At 38.8% G+C, this 27,814-nt stretch overlaps 1 protein-coding gene across 2 annotated transcripts in view; it reads left to right on the top strand.

The window, feature by feature from the left end:
• Positions 1-27,814, top strand: part of HDAC9 (histone deacetylase 9) — a gene marked incomplete at its 3' end in the record, with an annotated part of 428,033 nt that overhangs the window by 270,263 nt on the left and 129,956 nt on the right. For both annotated transcript variants that reach the window (XM_082043859.1, XM_082043855.1), the window contains 3 exons: positions 12,930-13,107; positions 19,319-19,452; positions 26,949-27,069. In XM_082043859.1, the coding sequence (XP_081899985.1) occupies positions 12,930-13,107; positions 19,319-19,452; positions 26,949-27,069 (433 nt within the window). The remainder of the gene's footprint in view (positions 1-12,929; positions 13,108-19,318; positions 19,453-26,948; positions 27,070-27,814) is intronic.

The raw sequence follows: 27,814 nt of genomic DNA, 5'->3' as shown, positions 1-27,814 counted from the left end.
TTGATACTGTAATCGGATCAGGTTTAACCCCCCGTGGTTCCTGGGAAGGAACTTGCAAATATGTCCTGTCCTGCAGAGTACCAACGGGAGCGTGCTACACTGGGCTGGCAGGACCAGTGCTTTGAGCCCAGCCGCAGAGCTTTCAGCCTACCTCTGCAGCTCTGCCATGGGGCTGAGATATGTTTGACAACATCCATTCTTTTCCAAAAGGTTCCCTGTGGTCAGCAGGGTTTTCAGGCCACCCCTGGCAGTGGTGGCAGGGATGTGGGGAGTGCCTTGGCACTGCACAGCTCAGGGTACTGTTGGCATGGCTCCTGGAACCCACGGGGGCCCTGTGGACTGGCTGTGGCACCATGTGCACACTAGATACCACATTACGGGACCACCTTTCCTCATCCTTTCTCTGAATAGGTTTAATGCTTCCAGAGGCTTCAAAGAAAAAAGACTGGATATTCCCAACAAGACTGAGGACAACAATGACCCCAAAGACACAACAGCTGAGAAGTTTCTGGGGTCCCTACTTAAGAAAACCTCTGTATGGGTCGCAGGGATGATGAGCCTTCCTCCACTCACCTAGTCTGTTCAGAGCCCCTTCGCATCCAGTTTAAGGCTATAGAGTGGGGGGTGCTTTACTTTGTCCGTGCAGTGCCCAAACGCTGTGATATTTCATAGTGCCCACTGCTCTGACTTCTTTCTCCTACCCTTTTCCAAATCCAGTACAAACAAAATAAAACAGCTTCTGACTTTACTACTAACTCTTGTATTAAGAAACAGTGAAAGCTACAGTGCTGCATTATTTTTGAGTTTAAACAAGAATATTATTGATGCAATGCAATTATTACTGACGCAATGGTTAAAGGTATGACCTAGAAATCACTACTTCTAATCCCTTTTTCCTTTGGATTAATAATTTAAAGTCTTTCTACATCTCAATTTTTCCACAGAAAAATACTGTATATGCAGCAGATGAATTACAGATTATTTTCATGATAGCCTTTAATAGGTTGGCATCATGCAAGGGATATATGTGCATCATACACATGAAAAATAATACAGAAGAAGAAAGAAGACATTCCCAGTGTGAAATTCAATAGTATGTGCAAATGCATATGTATAGAAACAAAGAAAAAAAAACAAATGCTCAAACAAACAAAAACCCCAAATCATCCTGTGTGACATTACATTGTGTATCTATCTGAAGACCAAAAGGAAACCTCAGAAATTGACCATGAAAAGATTTAAAAACTAATAATCCATTGTCAGACAATAAACAATCATATCCTTATTTTCAGCATGTTAGTGGCTACAGTTCTGTAGCATGGGGGAAGAAAAAAAAAAAAATCGTAGCACTAAAAGATTTCATTTGTCACAGACCCCAAATCTAGAGCATTTGGGAACAGCTATAATGTTATCTTGAGTGAACACAGGGCCAACATAATTAGGAATAAAGAGGTAAGAAGCAAGGGGAATTGCCTGCAAAACTTCACTTTGTAAAATCTTCCCATGGAAGGTGGCAGGTAGGAAATCTGCATAATAACAAACTTGTCACAAGACAAGGCCAACTAAATACAACAATTAGAATTAACATTTTGCTTTGACTGGTTCTCAGGCTTCTCCCCCTCCCTCCTCCCAGGTTTCACTAGATGTAGTTAAAGCTTTGGCTATTGATTTGGTGCAATATTTTCCAGTAAATATTTTTTCCAAGCGTTATATGGCTGCAGGAAGACTGTCTCTCTCCTTCATGGGCATTGCTTTAAGAAGCAGCTATTGAAGCACCAAACCCTTGTCTCAGATATCGCAGTGAAAACCCAGAATAAATTTCTTGGTTCACCTCTAGTCTATCTAGACTTAGATTTGTGTAAATAATCCAGCCTGGTCTCAAAACAGAGCTACAATGTGTTATAAATTGTAATTTATTATTGCAGGAGATTACCTTCTCCACTGACTGTCAAGTCCTTTCTTTTGAGAATTACTGGAAGCTTTCCTCTTTGATTGCACCCACAGAGCTTTTGGGATGCCGGGTTCATGCTTCCCAGCTGGCTCATCTGCCCCTTCCCAATTGCTTGTGATCTTTGTGTTCAGCCACTGCCTCCAAGACAATGTCCAGCACGTGGGTGACCTCCCAGGGTGCCACTGGGCCATGCCTGGGGAGATGCTTTTAAGGGACTACACTAGCAAAGGAGCTGATCTTCAGGGCTGCCTTCCCCAATACACAAATTGAGGTACCACTGTCTTAGCCGGCCTTTAAAACAAAGAGATAGTGATTCTGAGTACTAAGCATCCATCCTCTGAAAAATTAGCCATTTTCTAAAGTAAAAAGCTGTCTTTGTTCCATATTTAGGTAATTTTGAAAATTTTATTCATGATACCCAAGACTGTTGTATTTTCTCGTGTTTCAGGAAGGACACATCACAGGAAGAAGTAACAGAGCCCAGATGAGGAACACAGAGTAGTGTTTGGTCCCTAATTTTGTGTCCTTTAGTCTCTTAATGATTCAGACTTTTTCTGTAAGTTACTCCTGTATACTTTGGATAGAAGTATCTCTATCTTCTAGAGAAAAATACCACGTTGGCTAATGCAGTGATAAGACCCTTATATGATCAAACCAATGAACCACCTTCCTGAAGTGCTACCCTGGGGCAAAAGTTATTACCCCATTTCTCCTCCCCAGTTTGTATTATTTTCATTTTTTTTCTTACCATTTCCATCTCTTGTAATTGTTTTAATATTGTATGATATTAAAGGTCACTTCCAACCCAAACTGTTCTAGGATTCTACAAAATTTGAGGATTCTGAAGATGGAAGACTCAGCTTTTGCTGGAAAAAGATTAAAGGCAAGAAAGGACTGGAAGGTAGCTGAACATACCAGCAAAATAGCTTTCAAATCTTAAAACCAGAACAACAATGGAGAGCATTATCATAAAGAAGAGATATGGTGAGAAGGCAAAAGGTTGGAGCTTATGATATTCAGTTGTTTGGACTTCGTAATTCTGGTCTCTCTGTTCTCCCTTTCAGTTCCACCCAGTCTTCTACATCTCCCCTTGTGACAGCAGCCTAGCCCCTTTTTTGATTTTTTTAGAGGGGACATTTGAAGTACATTGTGATGAAGCAAGTTCAAATACGTTCATTCAACCTTCCCATGAAATGTAACAAGTATTATGGTCTCTTCTGAACTGTACTTTGCATTTTGACAGCCAAGATTTGCTCAAGGAATGAGAAATTGGAGAATTTATTTTGCAGTCTGCATTATACAATCAGTGTTATGCTAGCATATAGTATTTTTCAAGTTTCTTTTTAATCTCCCTAGTTGTTCCTAAATCAGCAAACGTAAAGGTTTCCCCTCCATTTTCAATGTGCCCATTCTGGCAGTCCTCCCACTTGTTAAAAGCAGCAAACCCTATGCTTAGAAGCATACAGTAGGAAAGCCCTTGGTTTCAAGTAAAATTTAAAAGTAATCTTTAGGCATTCAGTTCAGTTTTGTTCAAATTACAAATCTTAGTCCAAAAAAAGTTCAACAAGATGTACTTGTTTGTTGCAGAAATATATTTACTCTATAAATACATAGTATTCTACATATTTGCAGAATGCTCTATGTAGGTTTATAAGAGAGAGAGAGATCTGAAGAGTTTTATTTTGTGATAGTTTCACTTTTTTTTATTCCTTCATCCACGACGTCCTTCCTATATTTCTATACTCTCAAATTATATCACCATTTCACTATCAATCACTATTTCTCTATGTGCCACAATCAAAGAAGAGCTGAACACTGGAGAGATAGAAGTATTTTTAAATACTTTGGGATATTTGTAGAATATATGTGCGTGTACATATATATTCTTTCAAGAAACTTTATAACTCTTAGTAAAAACACGCTGGAGAAAGGAAGTCTGTCAGCATTTTAACCATGCTGAAGTAAGGTGTGAGATTTGGTAATATATCTCTCTGAAATTTTCAGAGAGGCAGAAGTCCTCTAGCAAAGGACTGGAGCCTGGTATCCATCAGGTTACAACTCTGCTGTCACACAGGCAGCAGCAGAAATGGATGGTTTGTGCAGAAGAGCTCTGACGAGGGCACTGGCAACACACACACCTGTTGGAGTTTGTGCATTAGATACAGCGAGCCATGGAGGTGATCTATGGAGAGAGAATGGAGCTGCTGAAACACTGTGATAATGGCTCTTATATTTGCTGACCTTATGGTCCATCGTTGCTCCCCATTCTGACCTCATGTACCTCCATACAAGGGAGAAGTCATCCACAGTGGGCTCCTGTACACCCTCATGATTTCATGCTTAGGCACTGCTGTGTTCGTGTGTGTGGACTCTGTACCGAAAAGCAGGGTTTTTCAAGGTTTTGTCTTTACATATATATACACATACCCGAGTAATTTCCATTAATCTACATTAGTTCCCAAAGTCAGGAGAGTTGCCTATGAAATCAAAGCAGAATCCATTGAAGTACACAGAAAACACAGATCTTCAGCAGGGCTGCTATTGAATTTAGCCTGGAGACTATTATTTCTCGATGTGAAGGCCAAACTAATGATTCTTCTCTTAAAAATAAACCATACAAGTCTGCTAAGAATAATAGTTTCAATGAACAGCAGCAAAATCGAAGTAATTGAAATTATCTACATAAAGTAACACCAAATTGATTTGCTAATACTGTTGAAGAGAGCTGTGATATTTCCAGGAACAATGAGACAGGCAGGACAGGTGATTTTTCATTAATTAGTTTTGGTCAACTAACAGTTTAACTCAGGGGTGTCAAACTCATTTTCACATCAGCCTTGCGGTTTCTTTCAAAGCGCTGAACGTAATTTTAGGACTGTGGAAAAAATGACTACTGTATAAATGTAACTAGTCCTACATTTACACAGTAACTACTTCATTAACTACTCCTACATTTATACAGTCCCAAAATTACACTCAGCCCTTTGAAGGCAACCACAAGGCTGATGTGACCCCTGGTGAAAATGAGTTTGACACTGCTGGTTTAACTGAATGACTGCTGGAAAGATGCTAGGATTAGGTGGTTGTAACCATTAAATGCTATTACAAGGCCTGTTTATTCTTCACATCAAAGTAAAAGAAGCAAATATTTATTAATACTGAAAGTTAGAGCAAGACGTGGACAATTTTATTTTCCCATTGGTATTAATTTCTGCACTTCTCTGTATTCTTTCTTTGGAAAACACCAAATGACTTCAGGAAAGTCCTGTGGTATTTCTAGTAAAAGTAATAAAGTAACAGGAATCCTCTAATGAGTATTTAAAAAAAACCCAACCAAACAAACAAAAAACCAACACACAACAAACAAAAAAACCCAACAACACACAAGATGTTGATAGTCCCTTTCTCCCCTTCCTTGTATCTGTAACTATTTATATATTTATATTAAATCTCTGTGAGGGTCACAAAGTGAGGAAGAGATTGAGCCAGGAGTGCAGGCTTTTGAGGAGGTGCTGCATTTTCTTTGGATGCTTGCTGTGCACGCCGCAGAGTCAGCACTTCAGCAGAAGTGACAGAAGTCAAGTACTTGCCAATGTCAGGAGTGGAGAAGGCAGGTCTCGCAGGAGCAGGAACCATGAGTGAAACCAGCATTTCAGCTGGACTCCTGGAATTTCCCTTCAGCAGAAAGTACTCTGTCTTTGAGGCCCTCCTTGCTGTCACTCCTAGACACCATTCCCATCACTCTTTTCTTCTTAATCATGCCAAGCTTCAACTTAATGACTGCCTGGCTCATATTTCTTCACAAAGGTAGCTGAAGACTTCTCACCCCATGTGGCCACCTTGATTCCTCACCTATGTTGGACCAGGACGGGTCTTGTTTAGATTCTCAGATATGTGGAAACTCCCTATCCAAGGGAGGTAACTTTCACTGTGTCTCCCTTTGAAACTGCAGGTCAACAACCCACCCACCTCCTGTGCAACAGTAGGGGTAAGAGTTAGGTTCCCGACCCTGCTGTTATGTCCTACAGCCAGAGGTAAGGGGTCTGATGGCAGCCCTGATCCACACATTTGGTCACATAACCCAAGGCAGGGAATGCATTCTCTCCTGCATGACTCAATGAAGGAGCACACTTTTGTCACCCCATTAGTAGTCTTTGTTCTTCCCAAATTTCTAGGCCCACTAGAGAAAAATGCAGTCATTTTAACATGTCTTACCACCCCAAAGGTGCTCCTGCCCTAGAATGCAAGGGTGGCAGGAGAGCAACAGAGACCTCTGCAGCACCAGCTTTGCTGCCTATCCAGCTGGTGGAAGGCTGTGGAAATGGCCTGGGCAGTCACTGCAGTAGGGCCATCCCAAGTACTAAATCCTAACTCAGCAGCAGCTGGACTAGGCCTGCCCACAGTCCCCCAGAAGGCAAGGGGACTGTTTTACTGTATGCAGCAACCTACTGCCCAAGACAAGCCTTCTCTGCTTAAGAGTCTAGGAAGTTCTGGGATATGGCTTTCATCCCACTGTTCTGTACCTATACGCAACACTCAGTTGATAAAACTTCATTTCTGTTTACCCATTTTCTAGTCAACAATATGTTCCTTGGATTACAGCAAGAGAAAACCAAATTCTGTCAACACCTTGATAATGTGTGAACTAATATACCCAAATGCCTCAAGACTAGCTGCCCTATTTCTTCCCATGTCTGCTTTCGCTTTCTCTTAAGCCATTTCTAGCCATTAATTCTATGTGTTGGTATCCATACTTGCTATTTTCTTACTTTTCATAAAAATGCTGATTTTGAATTTGTGGCTGACTATATTTCAGATGGTGATACTGATTTTTTTAAGTTCTACTGAAAGTGATGACCATGGATGTTTGAGGCTTTACATGTGGTTTAGTCAAAAATAGTACTGGTAGTGTTTCTTGGTCATGTGTTTTCTCTAAGTGACAGAGCAGTTTAAAAGAAGTCCCCTCAACACATTTATTTGCAGGCATACCTCAGACTCATTTCTATTTTAGATCATATAGATGGGCAGAGATAAGTCATTCCTGCACTTTCACATTTATTCACAAAAGAATTTTCAGATCTCATGACCTAGTTTTGCTCAGTTCCTGAGGGCAACTAGTTATTGTGTTGGGGAGGCAGAACTGTAGTTCATAAAACTCCTGGGTCAAAAGTACTACAATTTTTTCCTACTTACAGCTCTTTTTGTCCCAATACTCCTTGTTTAAGAATTATTTCCTCTCTCTGCCTCCAGTCAATCACATTAGTATTTTCATGAGGTCCATGATTTCTGAACCATTGTTAAGTAGCTACATCTGAACTACTTGAGAAGACTTTGGGTGCCCAGAATTTCTGACTGAATTAGATGCTGGATGATGCTCTCTTGCTTTGGGCCAAGACTGCCATCATGGACACCTTAAAGCAGGATGGATCTCTGTTTGCTCAAGCAGAGGCCATTTTGCTGGATGCAGCCACTGGCTGGCAGGGACACCCCTTGGAAGCATTCAGCTACAACTGAACTGGGAAGGTAGGAAATCCAGGAGGGTGGTGGGGAGGACAAGAGGCAGGACCTGAAGTTACTCTGTTCCCATGTTGCTACGGGGTCTGGAAGAAACTAATGAGTAGGGCCTCCAACAGGAGCCACAGGGTGAGACAAGGCAGGAGAACATCAGAAATACCCTTCAGAGGAAGTACTTACTTGGAAGGCAGCAGGTTCTTCATGCTGGGCAAGTTTCAGAATCATAGAATCATTTCAGTTGGAAGAGACCCTCAGGATCATCAGGTCCAACCATAACCTAACTCTACCACTAAACCACATCCCTAAGTACCTCATCTAAATGCCTTTTAAACACCTCCAGGGATGCTGACTCCACCATTTCCCTGGGCAGCCTGTTCCAACGCCTGACAACCCTTTCCGTGAAGAATTTTTTCCTAATATCCAATCTAAACCTCCCCTGGAACAACTTGAGGTCATTTCTTCTTATCCTATCACTTGCTCCTTAGGAGAAAAGACCAATGCCCTCCATGCTTCAACCTCCTTTCAGGTAGTTGTAGACAGCGATAAGGTCTCTCCTCACCCTCCTTTTCTCCAGGCTGAACAGCCCCAGTTCCCTCAGCTGCTCCTCATCAGACTTGTGCTCCAGACCCCTCACCAGCTTTGTCACCCTCCTCTGCACTCTCTCTAGTATTCACAGTATTCAAGGTGCAGCCTCACCAGCGCCAAGTATGGCGGCACAATCTCTTCCCTACTCCTGCTGGCCATGCTATTCCTGATACAAGGGTGAAACTCCTGCAGCATGTATGTGTTTTTCCTCTTCAGTAATAATTAGTTCTTTGAGTAGTTTTCAGAAAACAATATGGAAATTATAAGAATTAACTAGCAAACAGACCACCAAAATGCTTTGAGAGGAAAAACCTTGTAAGGTACTGAAGGTCTTTGACAGAAGGAAGAAAAGGAGAGGATGTGCGTTACATGAATGGTTTTTAACAGTTAATAGACATTAGCACACATTTCATGCTTCAGCAGAATGCATTAGAGGCACAACAACAGAGAGCTATAAACCTGGCCACAAATTGATGAGACACTATAAGCAGTAATATCACTATTAAGAATAATTCATTTTGAATTTTTAAAATTTTTTATGCCAAAGCATACACGCTGAAGAAAGGTGTGCATACAGACATACATACTTGGGATTATGGAACAGACATACAAATCTTACAATTTATTTAGATGTGATTAAATATAAACATATAATACAATTTAAAAAGCAGACTGTTAAGAGGCAATAATAATTTTTATGAGTTAACCTCACATTTTTTTCTCTGCACAACACATAGCAGCTCAAAGTAGCATGAATTAATAGAAAATTCACCAATTCTTTATCATGTATCATAGACCATCTACCATTCCAAGTGAATATCCTGGCAGGTCACCAGTTCTCACAGCCAACAGAAATAAGGATGCAGCTTTCATTAAATCCTCAGAGTATAAAAACCATTGGGCACAAAAATGTACAGATCACACATCTACATGAAAGGAATATTCACACCAACCCAAACTGATTTCAACTCCTCCTAAAACAAACAAGCAAACAAAACCAACCAAACAAACAAAAACCAAAATCCCAAACCAACAAACAAATCCCCAATAAACCAAAATAACTCACAAACTCTACAGCAATACTAGAAGAATAACAAATATTTACCTCCCATGCATCTAAAATTGTCATCTTCTCTCTAGATACTGATTCTAAAAAGCCTCCTCAAAGTAATTACTGAGAGCCTGAGCTGGCTTCTGGGGAATGGTTCTCTACTTGCTTCAGCAGGGTCCCTAATTGCCTGCCTCTGCTAATGAACTAATCTCAGGCACCTGGAACTAGCAGGCTCCATGCCGGGCAGATAGAGCTCAGGTTACCTAAGAACTGCTCCAAATATATTAATACAAATCACTAACTCTGCAGATGTGCAAATACTGCTTTTGTCATGTTGCTGGAGAGATGCAGATGTGTTTGCAGTGCTGCAGCACATAAAACCCGAAGATGAATTCATTGTGTTGCTCTAATCCCTTCCAGAGGCCAGGTGGGCATTTGGGGAGCCAGATAAGTGTGTTGATTATCCACATTACTCATTGCATTAATCCACTTGTCTGTGTGACACAGAGTATCTCAGGTGCTCACAGCAGAAGTATGTAGATGGCTGGAAAAAATACATGTATTTCATGAGTGCCTGTTGTCTGTAAAATGAAACCTAATCAGGAAGTTAGCCTAAAACTTCAACTAAAACCTAAACAAGTGGAAACTTTGCTGATGCCTAGAGTTTTAAAAATTCCATTTAAACGATCTGGAATTTACCAGAGGATGTAAGCAAGCCTCAGTGTAAACCTTGTGAGACAAACTACCACACTTTTAACAAACCTTAGAAGGTTTTTACACGCAAACAGTTTTCCTTGACCTCAGAAATTAAAACAGGTGTCATGCAGCTTTCCATCCAACTATCCGCAAATTTATTCTCTTTCCCTGGACTGATTATTCTGATAAACATGTGTCAAATTCTAGGTATGTGTCTGGTTTTGCTTGAGGAGGGAAGAATGATATAAACAAAAGACAGTTTAACAGGAAAATACAGGAGAACAAGAACAGGCTCTCTTCTTGGTCTTTGACAAACTGCTCAACTATATGTCTGTTTGGCTCTTGGGTGATGTTCATACAGATTGATTAGCATTAAAAAAAACTCTTGATTTGTTCATATATGTTATTTATATTGCTTCCATAGACACAAACACCTAATCTTTTTATAAGCAAAGGAAGGAACATCTTCCTGAATTATCTGTTTTGTAGTGTTCCGGATATATTTTCTTCTGCAAGACACCATCACCTTCCCAAAACAAAACCAATCAACTAGAAAACACTTTAATTGACTTTTTCATATCAGAGACCTGGATAGATTAGATTTTAGATATTGACTGAATGGTGAACTTACAGCTTCGCTGCAAAAGATTATGGAGGCATTGCGCAAGTGACGGTCAGGCCTGAAAGTAAAAGAAAAGCAGACAAGGCATCTCTAATGGCTTACAGCTCAGAGTCTACCAGCACTGAAGAAAGTCCAAACAGAGGCATTTGTGCACAGTATGAATCTCCCCTCACTAACAGCTGAATTTCCAAGATTTCCTTGATAAGTATATTTAAATAATACTGTTTAATGCAGGCTGCCAGGATACACTGATGCACCCTTACTAACCTGAAAAGCATTCCAACAGGGAACAAACTCTTTTGTCTTTTTACTCTAGTAATTATCAGAAAAGTGAACCTAAGTAATTAATTATCATTAGTTAGTGCGAACACCGAAAGTTTGAACCCTTTGATCGAAGAACTACACAGATATCAGCTGTTAATTAATGCAATTAATGCAGCCTATGAAGTTGAGGAGAGCAGCAGACATAACCAGTATTCTGCTGATTTCATGTGTGGCACTAAAGCTCTGTGGGAAGAAGGGCTCCTGCAGGTAGGAGTTTGCCTTCTTCCAAATTCCTCAACTGTGTCTCATGCTTCGGAAGAGTAGGCAGGAGATGGTGAATACAGTAGCATCACAGTGCTGCTGTCACCACTTGACCCTAGGATGCAGGGAGTAATCGTGCCACGGACAGCAAAATATCTACTGTGCCTCTTTTATTGACCACTAAGCCAGCATTGAGCAAAGTGAATTCTAAGTCCTTTCAAATAAATGAATCTATTTCTGCTTTCTATATGGCAAATATTCAATACAACAGTGTCCATCCATTCATCACTTCTCCTCTCCAATGGTACACGCTCCCACTAAAAGTTACAAAATATGTATATGCCGAGAAGAACAAAAAATATCCTCTCTGAAAATTTATCACAATTAAAATTATTAGTGAATGAATTAAACACAGGGCACATAGACATTTCAGGAAAGAATTCCTGATTGTTAAGTTATGATATGCTCATAAGCAAAGGGTATACACAGATCTGTTCAGATACCTCCAGATATTTCCTGGAATATATAACACCATTCTGTCATCATACATTAAAAAAGCAATAGGAAAAGTTGGAGACGGCATTTAAACAAAGGGAAATGGTTTAATGACTCCAAACCAAGACACTTCTTGTAAAACCTCTTTTTGCTTACTCATATTTTCATTCTTTATTTAGTCACTTATGAGAAGTTCCCAGGTGATTTACCCTTCCCATGACCTTATGTCTTTTCACTGAAGTGGTGACCCTAGATACTAATGTGGGTTTTGAGGCTGCCTTTTAAAGTATTTGTTCTCATTTCAGCTGTTATTGATGAGCACTCATTTTTTCATATGCAGAGTAGACATTCTTCCTTCCCATGAGCTGGGGATTCGTTTTGCAGTGCACAAGGGACTGGGGTATTCCTGGGTGCTCCCACCTGCTTTCCCACACAACCTGAACTGGGCTTCATCTCTCCAAGCACCCAGCAAACCTTCCTTGGCCAGGCCAGACCTCTGAGCTGCTGTCCCAAACAACAGCATACAGCACTGCTAATTGTTAGTGGATTAAAAAAAAATTACTAATTAAAAAAAAGAATATATAAATATAGCATCTCTGTATCTGCCTGTACCAAGCCCAGGTGAAGATAAATAGGGTTTGCAGTTTGAAGACAGGAGTGTGAATTTCAACTGAATTTATATTCCAAAGTGCTTTGGAAATGTCTCTCTTGCAGTCCCTTTCTGTTGAGGTTCTAGGGCTATATGCACAAAAACAAACAAACAAACAAAACCAAAACCAAAAACAAAACCAGAAAGTCTTGGGAAGCAATCCTACTCCAGGGAGTGAATGCCAAGGTTTCTGCTGACTTCAGCATGATTTCAGCCTTTGTCATCTCAGCAAAAGTCATCATCTGTTGACAAACAAAGCATAGGAGGAGATCTTCCTTTCTGCTCTGTTTCAGTCTTTTCACACCTGCCTACCTTTCCTGAAGTACCTACTGCCAGCAGCAGTTATGACAAAAAAAGATAGTCCCTAAGTGGGATCTCGTGTAACAATTCCTGAATTTCTAAACAATTTGTAAAAACCTATGTGAAAATTGTTCCTGTTTCCCAGGCAGCTCTGAGAACTAAATCTACTGTAGAAACTTGCATTCCAGTTGCTCAAGTGCATATTCTATCATCATATTATTTATTCAATATATTAGAAAAGCCTTCCTCTTTTATAAGCCTCTGCATGTGAAGCCATCTTTTCCTCTGTCAGGGAGAACTGACAGGTTGCCTGCCATCACCTACTCTCCAGCAAAGCGAGCAGCCCACACTGTCAGTGTGAAAACATCTGTTGAATGGATTTATTGACTAGGTCTTAGGTGTGAGTTGTGTGGTTGTTTTTTTTCCACACTGTTTATTACAGCCCTGACCTAATGAACTTAATTTGTTGACATGTTTTCCTCAGTGTCTTACTTGATCCCATCTCACGTTTCTTTCTACTGTGCTGTTTTCTTGGAAACAGGAGTTCCTGGCGCATCAACGTGTCCACCAATTGCAAATCTACCAGGCTCAGATGGCTACAGTTGGCATGGCAGGATTAGATAAACATCGGCCAGTGTCCAGGATCCCGTCTTCCCCCACTGACTCCACATTACCTCACCCAGCCATGGACCAGCCCAGCCAGCATGTCTACACGACTGGTAGGATTCCCTAAAGAACGCTTTTAATAGGCAAAGCAAATGCGTTTGTTCATGTAGGATCAACAGATTTAAATGCCTTGAATACCTCCTGCAGCAATGCATTCAGTTTTAGCCTTACTATTCCCTGGTTTTATGATGTTCTACTGGCATCAAGTCAACCAGTGCAGCTGATAAATCACAGGATTAATATTCACACAGTCATAAATTATTATCATTGACTGGCTCTGGCAATATAGCAACAGGTGCATTTTTGGTGCCTTTAAGTCAATGATAGCCTTTTCTTTCATTTCCCTATCTTCTCATTCTTTTCTCCTTGTTTTTGTTGCCTGTTTTGTGAAGAGACCACCAATAAGTTGAAGGAAGACCACCAATAAGTAGGAAAGCTGCAATATAATTCTCAAAGTCTTCGTATGACAAGTCAGTCTATGTTACAAGGTTGCTTTCCCTACAGAAAGAGCAAAGCTGTAGCCATGACCAGAAAGTGATGTTGGCTACAGCTTTGTTATCTTTTCAGCAGCTGTGTGGAGTCTCTACAGAGGAAGATTTTATGGTCAGGCCTAGGACAGTCCAGTCACTTAGGAAGCATCTCCTGTTGGTGTGGTCTGGGGTCTCCAAATCAAAGTGAATTAGAACCCCCAAAAACTTCAGTTGAAGGAAGAAAAATAATCACAGAAAACCTATTTTTTATTATGGGCAATCTAATCTTGCAAGAGGGCCCAACTATTTAAGAACCTGAGTCTCACTATAGCATTACAGCATGGTTAGGAGTAAAGATTCACTTTGTGCTCAGGAAAAGGGAAATGAATACTTGAAAGTGCTGTTTATTCAGGTTTCTACCAGAAGTATTAATTTCTTCACATTGGTTGGCAGAACTTGCCATGCCTTAGGAGCTTACAATTCTTCAGCTCACGACCATGGATTTGATATAAGATGGAGTCCCTAACAGGCACTGTATGTGACTGTGCGAGACAGCATGCTCTCCCATCTTTCCCCTTAGAATGTGAACTTGGAAAGCAAAAATGTATTATTTTAAAGAAAAAAACTGCAAAAGAGATGTCCCTAAAGCACTGCAAGTAAGTGGGTAAGTGGATGCAAGATGATATTCAAAGATGAAAGACATAATTTCTTCTTCTGTAAATACACTATCAATTTAGAAATTCTACTTGTTGGGTAACAAACATTTGGATTGTACAGAAAAGAAACATGCTAATTCACTTACCATGAGTTTCTGCAAAAAGACCAGCTGCTTATAGACAGGATTATTAAGCCAGGCCACTGTTTTTCTAGTTGTGGTTCACAGAGTCCCCAAAACATTGTAAACTAATTCTAAACGATTCACAGAGCACACCAAAAGCAAGCTCACTGTGTGTAGGCTAAAATGTCCTGTTCAAAAGCCTGCAGTTCCATTGGAAAAGTTGAATGGAGTTGCAAACATAAAAGCTGCTGATTCATAAGGTTCACTGACACCTCCCTTTGTAAGTTCCCATAAAGGGGACTAAGGCCAGGGAGGTTACATATATCTGGTGAACTTGTGGCATCTGTGGAACTGATTGAGAAATAAAATGTGAAGTTGAGATGGAAGAGTAGGAGATGGAGTAAAATGATGTAGCACAAACATTGAATGGAGATGATGGGAACTGGGACATACCAGGCATAAAAGCCTCAAGATCTGACACAAGGAAGCCTGACAGGTTCTGCAATGGAGATGCAGACTGTGCATATGCAGCATCATGGTGTATTAAGATCAGGCAGACAGTTTAAACTTACACCTTTAGTAAAGCACTACTACATGAACAAAAGCAGTGAAAAGAGAGAAAAAAAAGAAAAGGAAAGAGAGAAAAAATGCATCTTATTCCAACTGATATTCTCAGTCCTTCACTGAACTCCTTTCTCTAAATCCAAAACATCTTTTCCTCAAATCCTTGTTTCTTCTTTTGCTGAATCAGATCCCACACCTCTGCAGTCACAATGAAGCCTTTCTTTTCTGCTTGAAGAAATCCCTTTCCCTGACATGTCTCTGGGCTTACAGACTTACACATATAGCCTTTATCACTGCAGTTTCTGGGTATATTGAAAATAGAGCTATTTTTTCCATTATAAGATTAACACCTTTGGAGTGACAATGAACAGAGACTTTGCAACATCAAGCATTCTAATACAGTTTCTGTGAATAATTAGATATGTGTATTATTAACATATGGTATGTTACAGCATGGTATAGTATAGAATGACTTCATTGGTGCATAGTATTTCCTGGGTCTGGTAGGCGCCCTAGTATTTATTCATTTGTCAATGAAAGAAAGAAAGCCAGACCAAATTTTCATCTATTCTTATACAGCCTTTCCAAAATCCTTTGGGATGAAAGCCCTGAGCAACCTGGTCTTATCATAGTGCTGACCTGCTCTGAGCAGTAGGTTGGACTAGAGACCTCTGAAGGTTCCTGCTGGCCTTAGCTATCCTGTGGTTCTATGATTTGCTCCCTTAAGAGAGCACAGGATGCAGCAGCCATTGTCTGCAGCAACATGACCATTTTTAAAAGCATGGAAGGAAGGAATGAATGAGTGGGAAGGGAAGAGATTCTTGTACAGTATGAAGTGAGGTCAAAATCAGGCCTCAGAAATTAATGTAAAAACACCTCCCTGCCTCAAATTTTTGTTTGTTTGTTTTTGTTTTGCTTTGTTTTGTGGGTTTTTTTTTGTTTTTTTTTTTTTTTTTTTTTTTGTATTTAAAGGCAACATATTCTTGGAAAAGAAGAAAGGAGAAGGAAAACTCTTGTGGCAGAATGTTACATGAGGATCAAAATGGGCCTGTATTTTGAGTAATGACAGAAATTGCTCTTAGCTGAAAAGAATCAGAATGGTGATAGTTGTGAGAGAACTATGCAAGATATATGCAATTTATGTACAAGATAATGAGTTAAAGATGGAAAAAATATAAAATCTACTTGATGTTCATTTAGATGGTTTACAGAATATTTTAGATTATTTAGTTCAGATTTTTCTTCTGAATAATTTATTAGATCTGCTTTCTTCGGATTCTCTTATTGGTACTGTAGTTCTCTGGGGCATTTCGCCTTCTTCAAAGCATGCAGTTAGCCAACAGTTTTTAGGTCTCTTGCTCTCCCTTCTATTTAAAATGTTATTAAAAGAAGCTGACCCAAATAAAGTATTTTGGAAAAGAATGAGTGTTAGGGAGTCCCCAAAAGGAAAACCTTGTTTTTTCTGACTTATTAAGTTTATTTTGTCCTGTGTCATCTATCATTATATGGTTCAGTGGTCCCACCATTCCAGTCTGTCATCGGGGCCACATTCTGACCTCAGTAATATTGGTGTAAATCCAGAATAATTCTACCAGTCTCAGTGGAACTGCTCAGATTTACACAAGGAATCTGAGAGCAGAATCCTGCTGTAGGCATTTGTTCTGGAGAGACAGAATAATCATCTTTTATTAATATTTCACAGCAGTCTGCAATTGAAAACAGTTGTCTCCCTCTCTTTTTTTTTGTGGGGGAGGGGGTTATTGACTGAATCCTGTTGGGGAAATCCTACAGGCTATTTTTAGCAGTAAGCTCTACTGCTGCATTGTAGTATTGTATCAAGCACATGTGCTGTACGACCACCAGCCATACATCTGAATTACTTGCACATCCTAAATCAATTTAGATGCTTGCAATAAATGAAAACACATATTTCAGTCTTAAGTCAATTAATCCTGCTAGAAATAAATTTTACACTCAGTGCTGTGAATATCTTAGTATTTAAAAGTTTGGAGCAGATGTTTCTGCCATGCAATACTGACCTGACCTGATTAAACGGATTTTTTATTAGGACAAGATAATTCACATACAATAAAATTACATTTTTAGTTATATTTTATTTTGGGAAAAATACTAATGCACTAAGAAAAGGATGTTTATATCAACCAGAAGAGACATCCTGAATACAGGATTTCAGCATTTTACTTCAAAACCACTGTTTAGTTGCAATCCTGATATAGGTCATCAAGAAGTGTCTTTATTATGTAACACTTTGATTCTGTATGATAATAACATGGTAAAATATATATATTTTTTTTATTTCTATTAACTGCAGTTTCTACTATGCAAACCTAAGCCTGCAGGGAGCATTGACAACTAGAATAAAACATTCGTTGAAAGAGTGGCAGATAGATACTTTCAGCTAATTTTGTTAACATTTAATAAGTGTTTCCATTCAAATCTATTGGATATAACCGCCTAGTCTGCCTAAGAGCTTCTGAACGTCCTGATACCAGTACTTTTAGCATCTAAACACTTTCTCCATTGGGCAGGGGCATGGGAGAAAAAAGTTTTCTTATGTAATAGCATAATGAACACTGGCAAACTGTACAGTGCGGGTATGTGGGTTTTAACCACAGAAGTTAAAACTTTGGATGCCAAGAAAGCAAGGTGTGTGAGCACGCACTTATTTCTGTGCACACTTGCTACTTCAAATAACTTATTTATTTGCATGAGAGAAAATGCTCTTAGACAAATATCTGAAGGGAACCAGAATGGTGATGGTTGTGAGAGAGCTCTGCAGGATATTTGCAGTATATGCACAAGACCTATAGATCAGTAAAGCTTATAAACAGTGCAGTGCAAATAACTGCAGAGAAAGGAAATTGTTAACTGCTTTGACAATGCCAGCAGAGATTTTAAGATGCATTAGCTTATTAGCTCCAGATTTTTCACTTTTTTTTTTTTTTTTTAAGGAAACAAGCCCAGAAAGTAAATACAATAATTTATTGCTCATGAACTATTTTGTTTGCTAGCTAATCAAGTAGCATAAGCTTAGTCATGATGCACATAGGTATTATTTTTGTATTCCCCTTATGATAAACATAGTTGTTGTATTATCATTTTGGCTTAAATAGCAAGATCCCAAAGGATCAGCTCTAAAGTTCATGAGCTAAGAAATATGGCAGCATAAATATTTCTAAAGCAGCATAAATTCTGGCTGGCTTCTAACTGAATTATCTCAGAACCTTAACTTTGCGTTGCCCACAATGTATACAGACAATTATTCAGTAGAGTTTTTAAACACTGTATTAAAGTTCAACATCCATTCAAGAACTTTGCTGAATAAGGGCTGTATTGAGCATGTTGTTGAATTTGGACTTAAATTTTGTATTTTCTTCACTGGCTGACTTTTCAGTAGCAGGCTAACACAATTTTCCCAGAACTGTGTTGGTATCCCCAGTAGTGGTGGCACATAAGAAAAAGGTTTTGAATGCCAAGTTTTACAGCTTGAAGAAATTGCTAATTTCAGTCCTTTTCAACTGTAAGGGGAAGAAAAACCCAAATGTTTCCCAAAAGAAAATGGTTCATGGGGGTAAGGAAAATATTTTTTGTTCCAGACATTTCTGAGGGAAATGCAAACAACAATAAATGAAATAATTTTTCTGTGTTTCAGACTTGGTTTGAAAGCCTTGAAAGCCTTGAGTTTAACTTGAGACTACTCACTATAATTTCTCTTTTGCTCCCAATAAACAGCAATAGTGTTGTGGTATTGATAGTTGTTCCATATAAAGATGTTCTGTCCTGGAATAAATGAGCACAGAAAATTCAAAAGGAACCTTGCACTGCCGTCTAACAACAGGATTTGGTCCTGAGTAGTAGGTGGAACTTTTTAATGAAAAAGGGTTCTATCACTGTTGCAACTCTGAAACTTTCATCTCATATACTTTGAGATTTTGAGTTAATATAGTATTAGTCAAGCAGTGCAAATACAGAGTGGCATTATGATTTCAAAAATTATTTTAACATTATTTCTGAATTATTTTCCTTACACTTCTATAAATACATAACCTTTTCTAGTTATATATAGGTTAACAGCCTTAACTGACCTTAACCAATAGAGAAAGAGAAAACAAGTGATTCAGTAGTAGGTCTGAATTTTTGTAGCCATGAAAGCTTTAACGAGACACCATCACATTTCCATTCTTTTTTACCATTGATTGTATTTAATAGTATAATTTCTTGAGAATTCGATTTTGCTTTATCAATATCACAAGGTGCACCTTGTAATTCAAAACTCAGTTTCCCAGAGGAAAGGTAAATTAAGATCCAGAATTTCAGCTTGCTCTAACTGTAAAGTAAAATCCAGTTGTGTTAAAGGATGCATGGAATGGAACAGTGTAACCTGCATTTGTCTTACTTACTGTTTTTTATTGTGTTGTCTTTGTGCTGAAGGAGTTGTGTATGACAGTCTGATGCTGAAGCACCAGTGCATGTGTGGCAACTATGCTAATCACCCTGAACATGCTGGAAGGATCCAAAGCATCTGGTCAAGGCTGCAAGAAACTGGGTTGCTAAACAAGTGTGAGGTAAAAAAGAATATGAAGACCAGATATTTGGCTCGTTAAAGTAAATGGTAAATTTATTAAATCCTCAATCTGTCTTGCTTCTGTAATAAGAAAATAATTTGTCTTAGAAATTATTTGGACTTTACTGACAATATTTAAATAATGCATTTTAGGAAAATACACTTCCCAATCAGAAAACAAAGAATTTGAACAATGACAGTCATTCACCTCATCCTTTAGAATATAAAATCAAGACATGACTGTGTTCCTCGACTTGATTTAGGAAGGTTGACAAACAGTAGTCAAACAGCAAGTGCAGTCCTTTCAATAGCACAGTTCTTAACTTTTTCAAGCAGCTAAGGATTTTACTTCTGTAGTAGCACAGAACACTTTTTTTTTTTTTTTTAATGTAGTTTATATCACTCCATAAGCACGTTGCATATTGTCTTATTTTAGGCTATAAAGTCTGTTTTCATAAGCATTTTCATTTGCCTGGTGTACGATGGGTAGCACACCAAAACCTGAGACATTAAAGTGCAATCTTGTAGGCAATATCAGGGCAAATGTGGAACTTTCTTCTACTTTGATTTCCCTCACAAAATTGCATATTAAAACATCATGCTTAAATCAAATATGGGATCTGGGGTTCATATATGACTTGGGTTGCTGAAAAACAACCTTTTCCTACCTTTACCTGCTTCCTGTGGGTCATACAGCACTGTCAACTTCTGCAGAAGCCCATGGCAACTGACGGTTCTTACTGCATTGCAGCGTGAGTTGACAAAGTCCAACACAAGTTTGCTTAGGTTTTGCAGGATCCCAAAATTGCCAGGACTCTTATGCTCTGTTTTCTGTAACTACTTTTCTTTACATAGTTAGGTTTTTAGAAACCCAAAGGAACTGATACAATAGGTCCCTTTGATTAGCTATTAGTGGCTAGCTGTGAGGATTTTCTGCAGGTAGTCAAGCGTACTGGTCTGTGGTATATTGCAAGCCCTGTAAATGGATTTGTTGTACACACTCGTCTAACTAGATGGCAGCACTCTAACAGGATAATTCTTTTTTTTTAACTTGCATAGTTTTTTTCAGTCTTCCAGGAGACTTTCTTTCTGGAAGGCCCTTAAGGCCACATATGGCGTAAGTGGTTTCACTGGTGGAATCACATACTAAAGGAATATGTTAAATATACAGCCGAGTGCTTTACTAAAATAAAGCCTTGTTACCTTCTTGACTCAGGACCCATATTAAAAAGTAAAGATAAAAAGAGAAAGAATAACTAAAACACAGTATGCTACTATGCATTGCATTCTTCAGTAATAAACATATATTACTGAAAATAAATTGTGTCAATCTGCAAAAGTTGTAAATAGGAGAAGTGGTAGAGGTTAGTCTGAGGTGCATGTAGTCCAACAGTTTCCTGGAACATTTAAAGTTTCTTCTTATAATTCTACAATTTCAAAAAATGAAATATAGCCTATTAGGTCTTGCAAAATACAGTGAGTGGGTGGAAAGGAAGTAAGTCACTTCATGTCAAATGATATTCAGTTAATTTTGAATCCCATTGTGTGCTTTGAAATGAGGATGGAATGGGAAACGAGCTGTCAAAATGATGATAAAACTTTGAGGAATCCCAGTGTGAAGCTGGTACATACATCTGGTGTTTATCCGGATCCTCTTGTGTAGCTAGACAGGATTGTACTTGATGATGCAACCTGTCCTTTGCTTCACTGAGTTCTCTAGCACTTACTTGACCTCAAACATGTCCTTAAACCTGTCCCCTTTTCAAATTAAGGAAGGTGGTTGCAGTGATTCACTTAATTGGTGCTCTGATTCTTTTGCAGAATTATTCAACTGAATATATGACTCGTGTCACTAAAGGAGCGGTTGTTGCATTATTCAAGAAATAATAGGCCACCATTAACTTGCATTCTGGAATATACACACTGAGGATGTGGAGTCAAAGCATCATGGACAACTCCACTGTCTTTTTTACCGACTTCTTAATGCTCCCTCATGGACATTAGTTTTTCTTAATATAATTTCTCAATATAATTTCCCATGGTTTCTGTCAGAAGGAGCAGAGAGATCACTGGTCAGGTTTTGCCACGTTCGCTGCCTCATGCACCAGGTCTGAAGGAAAGTTTAGGAACAGGAAGCAGCAACAACCACTTAGGAAATCCTCTGTAGTAACTGTGAACCTTCTTTTTTTTCTCTTTTACTAAAAAAAATAGTCCCACAAGAGGACTGTGGTCCCACTGTTTGCCTGATTAGGAGTTTCAGGATCAAAGCTAGTTCAGTCAAAGGTAGCTCAGATCTTATTACCTTGCAATGTGTGTATCTTTAGCCACAGGCTTGTGCCAGGGGGCCCTCCCTCTGTTCTTAATCTAACAAAAATCCCTGTGAAAATGAACAATCTGTCTCTATATGATCTTTGTTATCTATAGCAGGGAGCAAAATGTGTTCTTTAAATTGTGTGATGTGGGTTAGCCCCTCTCATGCACCTCAGGTCTATGACCACGGAGAGGTGACTGGCGAAGTGCACAGGGAACCATAATCTCTAACTGGTCTTGGGATGATGGAAGCCATATGTATTGGGCTGACACCATCCTTGCTGCAGTTAATAGATTAATCTAGGTAGATTAATCTAGAATTAATCTATTACTTTTCTATATTGCTCTAATTGTTCCTATATATAACATTTAAAAAATGTAACTTGGTAAAATTACAACAAGGTTTGTCTGGGGTACTCAAAGCTGTGTCTTCATTACAAAATAACATGTTCCTGGGACTATTCTCCACCATTGAAGCCAACTGGCGTGGAAAGGCCCATGTTCCTACTACCAGGAATTCTCCCTGGCCCATGCCAGTGACCGAACCATGTCTGGGAGCTGTTTGGGAGTGCTAGTTGCTGCTCAGCCAAAATGATGTGAAGGACCACTTTAGCAATTTAATAGTACAGATGACTGTGTTCCTCTGCCTGGGAATGTTTCCTGGCACTGCTTAATTTACTTCTGCAGACACAGCCAAGAGGACTTGCTTGTCCAGACTGTATTTTGTCTTTCTAGCCATAGATATTTGAGGTCTAGAGCTATTCAAACAACAGTGTAGAGGATTTTTCCTACATGGAGAAACTAGTTCTAGCTTTTGAATTTTTTAAAAAATTCACTTTGCTCTTCCAAATACATAGATTACTTCCTCCATCTGCTTCCCCAAGACAAAAGAGAAACACATTCCGATCATGGCTAGCCCTGAAGAGTGAGATTTGAGAGATCAGTCCCTGACTGAGTCCATGGCAAGAGAATGGAGTAATTTCCCACCACAGTGGGCTTTTTTATAGTCCTGGTATATACATATTGGGAAAATAAAATACAGCTTCAATATTTTTGCATTCTTGATGAAGAGCAATGCATAGTTGCCCTATCTTTGGGACAAAAAAAAACGAATTATGTTTTGGTAGTTGTGTCTGCTTTCTACTTGTTCTAGGGAGAGGAAGTATTTACATAACTCCTTTGGGGTCATAATTTATGCACACATGACTGACATTAGGCTGCACTGATCAGCACAGTTTTAGAAAAATAAAGAAGAATGTAGTCATGGGCCCACTTTGTGCCCCCCCCTCTACTTCCTGTAGGGACTGTGGTCCAGGAGCATTTTTGTCTTCAGCCTGCAATTTGATCTGAATTCTCGTAGTTTTCTGGATTAGAGTGACATCTTACACCTCCTACTGTCCACTTCTCATGCTCCAAAGGGGAGAGAAGGAAAGAATTTAAAGATTTAAAAACCTTTGAGTCTGCCAGATCACATAGACTGAAATATATGAAAATAATCCCTAATACGTGAAAATTACTCCATGAAGACACTTTAAGAACAAAATTTGGACACGTTCAGTTTAAGCACTTGAAGACCAAAACACCTGAAGAGAATAAATGCCTCTTTATGTAGGTGCATTCATGTCAGAGATCTGTTTGCAATTCCCACATAATGGAAAGAGAGCAAGCGATGTGCGTGTACTGACAGGCAAAAGATCCATATTATCTATGTGTATTTTTAAAAACAAGAGAGAATTTCACAACCATGAGAAATCCCAGAAAAAGCAGGGAAAGCTCTGAAGACCTTTTTTACAAATTAGATAGCCTAAGGGAATTTCAGAGGCATTAGCTCCACACAAATAGCTGCAGTGAGGGCAATGGACACCTTACACTGAGAGACTCAAGTGAGAAATATTGCTTAAGCTATGTCAACATTTCCTGTTAGTTTAGCAGAGAGAAACAGGCAGTGTCACCTTTGTCTTTTTGAATCTCTGCCTGTGCAATGGTTTAGTCTGCTGAAAGTCTAACCAAAATCTTCAGGTCAATAGAGGTTATCTGTGTGAAACTTTAAAGGTCTATTTTAAACAGAAGACCAGGCTAGACAGTCCTCTTTGACCTTAAATACTTGAAAAGTGAAAGCATTTTCCCATCGTGGGGAGAATAACTTTGTAGTTGCAGTCTTTGACTATGACTTGCCTTCTACTAAGGATGTAGAAGATGGATAGATGTAGTATTCAAATCCCCCTGAATGAAACAAATACTGTACGTAAGTTCTTCTATGCTATTTCTCCTTTTTCATTTGCTTTATGCCAATTTTCTGGTTTCTACTAAATTTTTTGGGGCTTTTGATGCTACTATGAAAAATGAAAATTAAGAAAGACACTTTAAAATAAGAAAGATGTAGATAAAAGTGTATCCATAAAGTTATACAAATCTATATGTTATGTTGTCTGGTAACTCATGCCAGTGAGACCCAGAAACTATGGCTTTATGTAACTGAAGTTACATGATTCCCAATTCTGGTAACAGACTCATGACGTGCTTTTGTAGATCTAACTAAATCCTGACATCATTGTGTAAGAACTGTTCTAAGCAATTATTACATGTAATTTTTAGTATCGACTATTTTTTCTTCTGTGTAGAGCCTTAGATAGTTGGAATTTTAATGTTACTGCAAATGGCTTGAGAAGGAGACACACTGCAATGGCAGGATGAAGGAACAGTAAATGAGGAGGTGGGAATGCAGAAACAGCACAGATGCGTGCACTGCTTACCCTTCTATTTCCTCCTGCCATTTACTGTGCAAATGCGCTTGCTGATGCTCATGGTTAGAGCTGGAGAAGCTGTGGAGAAAGAGCAGCTCTGGGTTGTGCCTGCCCTGGCAGCTCTGCTGCTGGCTGTGTCCCAAGGACCTCACTGCCCGGAGCAGCCTGTTTGGTGGGGTTCCAGTTCTGCACCAAACCTGTTTCTGCACAACCTTTTTCTGCCCCAAACAATCTTACTGGCAATATTGGGTAGTAAATAGCTCCTTCACAAAATGTTTTGGGGAGGCCACTTGCAGACCCTACTCTGTTAGTGCAAATCACTATATTCCATACGATATCACAGAGCTCCCTGTTGTAGGAATAACAGCCTGCTGTGGGTCTTTTTATAGCTAAAGGGATATGGCATTTAACAGAACTTTTAAAAAAGCCAGGCAATTAACTCTCTTAAACATCTATTAAAGAGGTTTTATATAATTTGTAGAAAATATGTGACTAGAGAGTATTTTATTCAAGGTCCTTTGATGTGACCTTCATAAAATACTTCTTTACATTTAGTGTACATTTGTTTTTGCTGTCCTAAAGCCAGCCCCCCTTCCCAGTTTTGCTGTGGAGAATTGGGCATATATTTTAAAGCAGCTCATTAGAAACATAGACCTTAATGAGAATAGATGAACAAATAAATGAAACCAGTCACCTCACTTGTGAAGAAAAACATTTTATCTGACCCAGAAGAACCATTACAGGGTTTACTGATTCCGTGAAGTAACATAATGTGCTGATTTTGATTGTGCAACTGTGTGTGCTACAAATTCTCATGTGAGCCTGGGAGAGGCTTGAAGAAATTAGAGATGAAAAAGGGTTTATTAAGTCATTTAGTTCTTGGATCATTCCCTAAAATATTTTTTCCACTGCTGCATCCAGTCAGGTTTTAAAGACTGCAAGAAATAGGGCTTCCACCATTTCCCTGAGGGGGAGCTTGTTCCACAGTCATCTAGATCTAACTCTTAGGACATTTTTCCTAATCAGTTAGAAAAAAATTGTCAGTGCTTAGCTAAATATATATATTTTGCATGGTGCTTCTGACCTCTCCTAGGCAGTTCCTTTCTTCTGCAGTGCACATTCTCTTTAATATTTATAATATTACTTCCTAGTGAAGATGTTGCTGCCTTCTGATGTGCATGGCTAGGTGATGGATATAAGAACTATAACTTAGTGTCTAAGAAGACTAGAATTGAGTGGTATTTCTGTAACAGGTTAATCAGTCTATTAAAAATAGGATGATCTATTTAGACAACCTCTGTACCTGTTTACATATAGACCCAGACAACTGGACTGATCCAAGTTGTGAGAGGTTTTGCCTCAGGTATTCATAAGGACCAACTCTGCAAATAGAGTTCAAGACCTTAAAAATAGACTGTTTTCTCTTTACAATAACCAATATCAAGAGGAAAGATGATCTTGGGACCAGAACCATGTTGACAGTGCTGTTTATTAGGCCCAAACCTGAAAAAAATTGCTTCATGTTGCTGTGTCTATAAAGGCTGTGCAGCACCAGCACATGCAGAGAAGAATTTTATGACAAGCTGTAACCAAATACACGCAAGGAACAGATCTGCTGAATAAGAAAGTGTTAGTTTCAATCTTTTATTCCTCCTTTCCTACCTTCCTTACTTTCTAAACTGATTAAATAGCAATGAATTTCTAGAAAGACATCCCATATTTTTAAGCACTGATTTAAGTGGGGAGAGTACAAACTGAAGAGTTAAAGAGACAGTTAAAGAGACAAACTCTACTTACAAAAATGTAAGGAAGTGAGTCAGCATGTGTAACAGCAAAAATGATCCTGGGATATTGAACATACAATATTAAAAAAATAATTTTTATATATATATATATTTATATATATATATATATATATTTCATTAGAGAATTTAAACTTTAATTTTCTTCTTCTCCCTGGCTCTCCTCACTGATCATGTTCTTCCTAACAGCATAAATCACAAGTACTAGTAGTAATGCAAAAAACATTAGTCCTCATTCAGAACACTTCTGCAGCTTACAGGTGTGAATAAGTTTTTACTCTTTAAACCAGAACTTTTCTAGCCAGCTTTCTTATGTAAGTAATATTTCACCTTTTCATTTGTATCTCTTAATATAATGTAGAAAAGAGGCGGAATATTTTCTTTTTCTTGTATGTGGGACCTCGTATTAACTCTGCTAAGACTTAAGCAAGGCATTTGTGATAAACCACACACGCATTTGTTTTCCATATAGCATTGCTTTAATAAACAAATCAGTGTCACATTCTTGCATGACGCAATCTCAACCCATTATTAATCATACTAAATGTTATTTCGGACCTTTATTTTTTTTTTCTTTTTTTTTTTTTTTCTCCCTAAATATTGTCAGTGGAATATTGTAGGCCTCTGCTGTTTTCTTTCAGCGAATTCGAGGTCGAAAAGCCAGTCTGGAGGAAATACAGCTGGTTCACTCTGAACATCATTCACTGCTGTATGGCACCAGCCCCCTGAACAGACAGAAGCTGGACCCCAGGAAACTCCTAGGTCTGTACAGGCCTCTATTCTACTGAGAACAGCACATTCCAGCACTGTCATTAGTCATAGCTGGTGTCAGTTTTAAATACTTGGCAAGCAGTGTGACAAAAATTCACTTTTTCCAACTGCATTGCTATGTGGAAGGAGAATGTTACAATGGAAGCCAAATACAGATTAGCAAAATGCACAGGCTGGAAAGCAGCAACAGAATTTTCTCCTTCTTTGCTTCAAAAATCATCAAAGTGTTAACCCTTTACTGTAATTTGTTCTCCAATGGAGGTCAACAACAATTTTGAACATGGTTGGTCTTCTATCTCCTTGTATTCTTTTATTTGAAAATGGGAGTTTAATATACACTTGCTTGTCAGAATTGCTTGTTTGCTGTTCTTATTTGCTTTATTTCAATTATTTCAGCCATGTTGAGTGCAGATACCATGCCTAAATCTTGCTAATAGGTGAACCTTAATGCCTTCCCATTATACAGGATATGATATGTTTCTGAATAACAGGGGGGGAAAAACACATTGAAATATTAAATAGATCTATGGATGTACAGAATAGTACAAAACTGACAGGATTTTCATAGCAAATATCTTAAGGCACAGCCAATGCTCAGTATATGCTTTTTACAATAGCAAAGTAGAGTTAAACTGAGCTCTGCCATGAGTCTAGCATGAAGCAGATCTACTTGACAGACCTGCTACAGAGAATGTGAAAGGAAACACACAAAAAAGTGGTGCATATTGGAAATAAT

The sequence above is a fragment of the Streptopelia decaocto genome, assembly GCF_964273445.1.
Source record: "Streptopelia decaocto genome assembly, chromosome: 2".
In the NCBI taxonomy this organism is placed as follows: Eukaryota; Metazoa; Chordata; class Aves; order Columbiformes; family Columbidae; genus Streptopelia; species Streptopelia decaocto.
The sequence above is the reverse complement of the archived record's forward strand: the minus strand, read 5'-3'. Positions and strand labels throughout refer to the sequence as shown.